Genomic DNA, 8,224 nt, shown 5'->3' with positions numbered 1-8,224 from the left:
TTAAACAACTGGTTTATAAACTCTTTTAACGTTGTTAAACAACTGCTCGAGATCGTGTATCATCTGGCTACTACGTGTAATAGTTGTGGACTGATGCAGCTATATAAGGTGGTTGAAGCTATGATTTTCTTTTCATTATAAAAAATATGAATTACCATTTGAATAGGCAATTTATCCTTTGCACATTTCTTACTTAGCCACACCTTCTAAGCCCATCTGAAAACACAGAAAGTTTGACGGACCGTTCTACGGAGTAGATACTTACACTAGCGTTTTTTTTTCAAAACACGGAATATTTTCCTTCAATTTTTATCAAGGCCATACTGTAGTGGGCGCTGGGCGCTGGCACGCTGCTGCAAATGAGCAAAACCACCACCAGCCACACCGGTAATTCATCAGGTCCCACCGGGAAGAGAGACGGGGGCGGAAGCACCTACACGGCTACACCAACTGTGCCCAAGCCCAACACAGCCGGGGACCTGGAGAGATCTGAATTCCGAGCACAGTTCTCTCCCCCGCTCCTCGCCGCCGATGGAGATCCCCACCGCCGTCATCCACCGCATCCAGTCCTCGCTCCGCGAGGCCGCCGGCGCCCCCGACACGGACGCCGCGCCCGACCCTCCCTTCCCCTCCGTCGCCGACGCCGTCGCGGCCTTCGACTCCGGCGCCGCCTCGGCGGAAGTCCGGTGCGGGCGCTGCGGCGCAGCGGGAGGGCTCCTTCGCGGCGCGAAGTCCGCGCTTTGCGTCTACTGCGGATGCCCCAGGCGCGGGGAGGACGCCGAAGGCGGTGGCCTCGCCTTCCGCGACGGCGCGGCCTACCGGTGGCTGCTCGGCTCGCTGGGGCTCGACGGATCCGTGAGCTCTCCTTCCTACATTATTTGGCGCTAAGAATATCTACGTTTGGGTTTCGTTGCTTAGGATTTTTGAGCTCTTCCTTCTAGCAAAGCTGAGCACAGGCATTTAGCCTAAAGGAAGAGAATTAGGATTTCTCTCCATGTGGATGTTGTGCTCCTGGAGAACTTATAATATACTTGTCTGTGGAAGTGCTATTGCACATTTTTCACTTACTATGCAGCATTTTGTTGTTTCCGAAGAAGTAACATGTAGTTAGAGAATTGTCCCTTGTAAATGGGTCTGTACTCCTTCTTAACAGTATATATCGTGGCTCATATGTTTGGAAATTTAGATCACTCTGAAACTCAAGAGTCATGAAAGATGGCTAGGATTTTGAGTTATGTAGCAAGCACAATACAGGAGAAGATTTATCATGCTATTTGGGCAGGAGCGAGCCACACATGAAGCATATCCTAGTTAAATCTGTCTGGACTTTGTAGCTTATAAATTTCAAATACTAATTGGCTTTTAAAGCAATAAACTTACTATTAGTGAAAACATCAATTAATTCAAACGTTATGATCACCGTTTTCCTGAAGATGTTGCTAATGTAAAGAAAAGGAACTGGAAATGAAATGCACATTATGATATAATAGGACATTATAACTAGGACCTCACCTTAAAGTTTGTTTCTTTTCATCAATTTTTTCACATGATATTCATTTAAATAATTCATCAAAAGGATTTATTTCCTGCTTATCAAGGCTCTAGCAATTTAATTAGGTTTTGTTGAGAAGCCCCCTTTCAGTTGGCTTCATGACTTTGAGCGAGACCTTGCTGAGATCAAATGCACCCTTCTTTTGGTGTGTTCTGAGTAGCCTGCTCAGAATTTTCTTGGTTACCAGGTGCGCTCATTGAGGCTACCAAACTAGTTTACAAGAAATCTGGATTTCTGATCTAGCCACCATATAATCGAGCTTACCATATAAATCTCAATAGCTTTTTGGTAGCAAGTGCATTACAACCACACATTCTATGAAAGTCGAATACAAGGAGGTATTTTGTGTTTGGGAGCGGATCGGAAATCCTGTATTTTCCATATCCATACGATCGAGTCCTTAGGTTTCCAAAATAGTGTAATGGAAAAAGAAGTGCTTCGAATCATTGCTATTTGACTCGGACCTGTTCTGAAAAAGTCGAGGTATTTCGAATTGTCTGAAGGTCTACAGGAAGATAAAAAAATACGGAATTGTATCAAGAACTATATGCAACAGAATAGGAAAAAAGGCTCGAATAGAAAAATAGAATCAGACTCAAGTTCTGAAGTAATTTCATTTACTCTGGCCAAACGGTGCCCCGTGGGGGGGGGGGGGGGGGGCTATTTTCTTACCTAGAAGCTAGAAGTTAACTGCCTTGATTTAACCGCAGGGAAGCAAAATCTTAATGTATGTACCAAATCTTGATTCAAATGTGTTATTAACCAAAATTTGATGTGGCACTGATTTGGATAGAGAATGCATTTTCTTTTGTTGAGAATGCTTCAAATGTTGGATAGTCCGTGTTCAATGTAAATATGCATGCATACTTGCTTAGCCGTAAGGAAAATTAATTTTGCATCTTGCATACATTGTAGTTATGGATTAATTTTAGTAAGGTTTAACCTTCCAGTAGACTTTATTGATCCTTTGGTCAAATAGAATTTAGGTTACACATCTTTGGCTTTAGTACTTAATTCTTCAGAATTTGTATCACTGTCCCAGTATTTTCTTTAAATTCAAAGTAGGCCGGAACTGTAGTCTCATATCTGAAGCTTAATCCTGGTTCTACTCATAGCTGATGGAGGATTTTTTTCCTTCTTTGTTTTTCTTTTTCATTCAGGAGTCTGTAGAGTTTGATAGTGATACTACGGGTTCAAATAAAAGCAATGAAGCACCAAACAGTGGGATGATCATATCTGATCTACTGGACTTAAAACTTACCTGCCTTCCAGAGAATAAGGAAGCATCTACAAGTTCCACAACAAAGGAGCAATCATCTTCTGTGGATTCACTGAATCTATCAGCTGCTAACCTAGACTCATTCTTCATTGAAAGAAAAGAAGAGATGACTTCTGCAGCTGCTCCTCTTCCGCAAACTTATACTGTGGTGCAGGAAAAGAAAATAACAGATAGCAAAAGCCATGAATCTTCAAGATCAGAGGTGCATGCTGCATCCAAAGGATTAATGAGTTCTCAAAGAACAAACCAAGTAGAAGCTAATCCAGCTTTTGCAAGTTGGGATGCTGATTTTCAGTCTGCTAGCTCAGGAAGTGCTGCTGGAGACTCCAATCAACCTGATCTATTTAAGAGCTCTTCTGCTGCCGAGTCTTTAAGTTTCCCAGATCCTGTGATTGCCATTAACCCTGCAGTAGGTACTGAAAATAAAACAAATATGAAAAGTGCCATCCTAGAACATCATTCAGAAGATTTGGCTTCAGCAAGTGGTACATTATTTGATGATAACCTTTCTAATCAAAAGGTTGCCCCTATCTTGGAGAGCAACAGTGGAACCATTCCTGAAAATAATGCTCTTGAGTTCACTGACTCCTCTCTTAATATGAATTTTGCTAAGAGTGATCAATTGCCTGGAAGGGATGATACTGGAGTCAATGATGATGAAGCTTTTGATGACTGGCAAGATTTTGCAGGAAGTGGTAATCAGGGCAGCCTATCAAATGCAGAACATATAGTGGAGCCTTTAAAGAGAGATTCATCTGAAATAGAAACAATAGATCCCTTGCCAGTAGGTACCACGGAATCAACTAACAATGCTAATGAAGACTCCTCTGATGATTGGCAAGCTTTTGCCTCTATTTCTGGTCAAGGAGGAGATATAGTCAAATCGGTGGAGGGATCAACAAGTGGTCACGGACAAGATTTGGTGGGTTCATTTGGAGAGAAAATGAGCAGCATCTCGCTTGAACATTCTTCAGAAGTTAATCCTGTTGATTTGTGGCCTGTTGGCAATGATAAAGCCCAAAACACTGCAGAAATGGGTAAGGAAGCAAATGATTCTTTTGATGATTGGCAAGATTTCGCTACCTCTAGTAAAGTGCAGGCCATTTCATTGAATCAAACTGGAGACATGATGGAAGTCCCAAAAGCCAGTCACAAAGAAACAGACATGGATTCATGGTTCATGGGAGATTTTAAGGAGCCAGGAAATACTGGTATAGTGAATGGAAATAATATGTTGGATGATTGGCAAGGTTTCACCGGTTCAGATCAAGCACAGCAAAATTCATCTAGCACAGGTGGGGAAATGATGAGTGCTTTGTCTGAGCAGCAAGAAGGAACTGTTTCTGTCCAATCGTGGGTGCATGACAGCAATAAGGAAGCTGCAAAGACATCCTCAACAAATGTAGAAAACGACACATATGATATTTGGCAAGATTTTACTAAATCAGGCCACCTGCAAGAAAATGTGACTAATCTTGGGAGAGAAGTGACTAGTGTCTCACCTGAGCCAGCTAAACAAATTGATTCTTTGGATTTATGGCTAACCAGCAACTTCAAAGAATCTAAAAGCAGTGAAGGTGCTGGGAGAATTGATGCCTCATCTGATGGATGGCAGGATTTTGCCAGTTTTGATCAAACTCAGACAAGTACTAAAATTCCTGGAGAAGGGCACTTGGGGAAAAATCCTCCAGGAACTGAAACTTTGGATTTATGGGCCTCGAGTCATGCTAATGAAATGAACCTTGAACAGATAAGTGACAACAATGATCTATTTGATGACTGGCAAGATTTCCAAAATTCCCGTCCGCAGCAAACAAACCTACAAGTTTCTTCAGATGCTTCATTATTTGATATACCCTCAGCATCTAGGCCTGATGCTTCAGGAGGGCTAGCATCTGGGAGTATTTTGCAGCTAGCTTCATCTGAAAACCAAAAGGATAAAAAGGAGGATTCTAATGAAGCAAAATCAGTTCCATCTGATGAACACTTGAAAAGGTTAGTGATTTACAGATTATGATCATGTGAACCTTGTTGTTTATGGTATGGGAGGAACTAGGCTATCAATTATAAATACTTCTAACTAATGACCCAATCACCCAATATTTAAACTTCACGCATATTAACCCAAGGACCTAGCTAGAGAAACTGAAAGCCTCCAAATTATGCTGCCGAATTAGGGGGATTATTGTAATTCTTTAAAAACAAATACCTTATGTCCATGTATAAAATTTAATAAGGCAAATACAACAGGTGGTTACTGGTTAGGACTTGGTACCAGTGTATGTGGTGCTATAGGTTGCTATACTCTTCTGATCCTCTCTTATCTATTTTCCCTGGGTTTTAGGGCAAAACCTAAGGTGTAGCAGATGTAGCCAAAAAAGGAAACTATTGTAGAAGTGGTCCAAGCTAAGCCTTTACAGTGGACTTGTCTAACCCACCCAAAACTTTATGATCACCCAGTACTGCACCCAGTAACATGTCTAGTTTTGTTGATCTTGTCTCGGTCATGTGCCAGAAATTGGAACTGGGAGATGATTGTTCATTAGATGTTTTTGCCACTCGTGGTTCGTGTAATATAATGCTTATCTAATGTTTATATCGAGTGATATTATTGTTAATGATATTATCTATTCACACATTTATGTTATGTGCAGCACAAATGGAATGCAGCATATGGACAATGTTGATCCACTATCTTTGTTATGGCCAACTAATAATAATGCTATTAGGAAACAAGAATCTGTTAATACAAGTGTAGAACAGTTGCTTGCTCAGATGCATGATCTGTCCTTTATGCTCAAAGATGAACTTTCAGTCCCTGATAAACCTGTGGATCATTCGAAGCCCTGAAATGCACAGCAGCAAAAATTGTGCTCTGCTGCTATATCAGCCAGGCAGATCGATGCTGAAAGCTTTTATGTGCTGGTCTGCTGGACAAATCGCACCAAATATCACGAGTGAAAAATGCAAGTCGCATGAAACCTTGTTTTTCCACCAATGTGCCCTTTATCAGTACATTGATCAGCAGAGGATTGTATTTGTTTTCTCTGTTGCTTCGTTGCATTGAGCATTACAGTCAGGTTGGTTCCTTGACTGTCGCTGAGTTGAGGTAGAGAAAATCATGTTTTTTTTTCTGTGCCTGCATGTGTATGTACCAATTCACGGCCTGTATGTTGTACACAAAGTACCAAACTTAGCTCACAAATTAATCTATTCTTTTTTAGATCATCTTTTGTTAATGTTGTTCTTGATATTGGGCTACCTCATGCTCATAACATCTTATTACAGTATCTGGTAGTTTGCAGTTGATGGTATATATTGTTGGCTACCTTTAATTCGGTTATACTTATACCTGCGTATAATTCAGTTATACCATTACCATCGGATCGTGTGGTTGGCTGGTTGCCTGCGTCAATTGCCAATACTGACAGTTACTTGGACCTGCCTCCCTGTCATGAACCTGAACATCCAGATACAGCTATATTCAGTTTCGTCAGAGCTCAAGTTGCATCCAGTTTCGTCGGAGTGAGGATACCGGGTTCGCCAAGTTCAGTTGAAGCCATCTACCAACTATCCAATGGCAAACATGTAATATATACCTTGCTAGCGTCCAAGTGTCTTTAACTTTGTTATTTCCTCGAGTTAATGTCTCCTTTTATCACTTGCAGTCTTTCCAGGCTGCTCAAGCTAAGGGGAACGAGTTGGACATGTTTGGCATCGAGAACATGAACTGGTAAAACCTTAGCTAGTTTAGTAGTAACAGTAGTTCGACGTCTCTGCCGGCGGCGCTTGTACTGAGATCTACCGGAATATTCAGTTCTTGCAGCTAATACCCTTTCCATAACCACTTCGTGTTCTCTGAATTTTCGTTCTTGAATCGTTCTCCTTTTCTCGGTTCTTCGCAGTCCTAACTCTAAGTAAAGTCCTATTTATTAGGTTGAATTACAATTACAAGTCGATTGAGTCATGTCGCGATCCGCGCAACAGGATGCACGGCGACAGGAGCGAACGGGAACCCGAGCCACTCTGCAGAAGGGCAGACTGAAAGAGCCAGAGACCTGCACTCCTGCAGTTTAAAGCGTTGGCTGAGACATCGTTGTCTAGTCTGAACGCACGCTTTTTATCCGCCAGAACAAATCCAGGCCGAGGTCAATCAACCGTTGCGAAGTCAATGGGTAAGTGCCCGATTAAGACATTAACCTCCGTCTCTGACGAATATACACGTGCGCTACTAGCTTAACACATCTAGTGGGTTATACATATTCAATCTTGTGTCAGCGATCGCGAAAGGTCTGGGCTTAACTAGAATGCATGCACCAAGCAGCATGTCATCTAAGCGCTATCACAATCTGCATAGCTCGAATGAGCTGAGAATAGGCTAAAACAGGGTTCAAGTCGAGTCGTCGAGACCAGACACCAGACAGTCTGGTCCAGACTGAAGCTTGGAATGAACATGACGGTACAAACGCAATAAAACGACGACGCTCGTCTGCTCTGCAACTGAAGTCAGCCATGGGAAGTCCCTGCTTTGAGCTTTGTCGCATTTTTCAGTAACAGAAAATTTTGCTACGAAACCCTTTTGTTGTCAAAATCAAAGTTGAAGGATTTATTAGTCCCTACTGTCACTAGAGAGTCTTTTTTTTTTGTACGGTGGCTTGGATCCGTTGGTTGCTGAGTGTATATTCATTCGTAGCTGCTAGCGTCCGAACGTCCGGATCGACGCTAGCTTCGGATGGTTTGGCGACGGGAAAAGTCCTACCGCAAATGTTGCATGCAACATCTGAACGTTCTGAAATATTTCTTATGAACGAGTCCTCCCATCATGTAGCGCTTATCAAGAGATGGGGAAAAAAACAGCACCGTCTTGCGAGTGAAGGTGAGGAGACATCAGAAAGTAGACAAGAGGTTATACATCTCAAATCAAACCATGCAACATTAAAAATATCATAAGAGAACATCTCAGTTCTACTATTGCAACATCCCAAACAATACGAAATTATCTGCTGCGACATCCCAAGTTATTTTAGAAACATGGAAATCATCTATTGTAATACCAAAGATTAGCATTTGCAACATAAAAAAAATCATTGCAACAATTCCAATAAAATGACTAAAAAACGTTGCAACATCTTGAATCAAAATTATGTAACATAAAAACAACTGCTGCAACGTCTCGGTATACCAACAGATGAAAAGGCCTTGAAACAAATAAAAAACACTAATTGAAACAAATAGATCCATTGAAAAATCTTGGAAGACCTATTGCAACAAGTAACAAGAGCTCTTGCAACAAAAATTCTGCAGCTCAATCAACATGAGCAGAACATGCTTCTTGGCAACCTCCTTCACCACCAAGGATATCGCCACCACTGACCACCTGAGCTCCACGCAGT

The 8,224-nt window shown here is 41.8% G+C and overlaps 1 protein-coding gene across 1 annotated transcript; it reads left to right on the top strand.

Annotated features, from left to right (window-relative positions):
• Positions 1–439: 439 nt before the first annotated feature.
• LOC101763972 lies at positions 440–6,070 on the top strand. The gene is made up of 3 exons (XM_004973528.2): positions 440–855; positions 2,713–4,826; positions 5,486–6,070. The coding sequence occupies exons 1-3, from the start codon at positions 532–534 to the stop codon at positions 5,679–5,681; spliced, it is 2,634 nt and encodes an 877-aa protein (XP_004973585.1). The 5' UTR covers positions 440–531; the 3' UTR covers positions 5,682–6,070.
• The last annotated feature ends 2,154 nt before the right edge of the window (positions 6,071–8,224 follow it).

The sequence above is a fragment of the Setaria italica genome, chromosome VI (assembly GCF_000263155.2).
Source record: "Setaria italica strain Yugu1 chromosome VI, Setaria_italica_v2.0, whole genome shotgun sequence".
NCBI lineage: Eukaryota > Viridiplantae > Streptophyta > Magnoliopsida > Poales > Poaceae > Setaria > Setaria italica.
The sequence above is the reverse complement of the archived record's forward strand: the minus strand, read 5'-3'. Positions and strand labels throughout refer to the sequence as shown.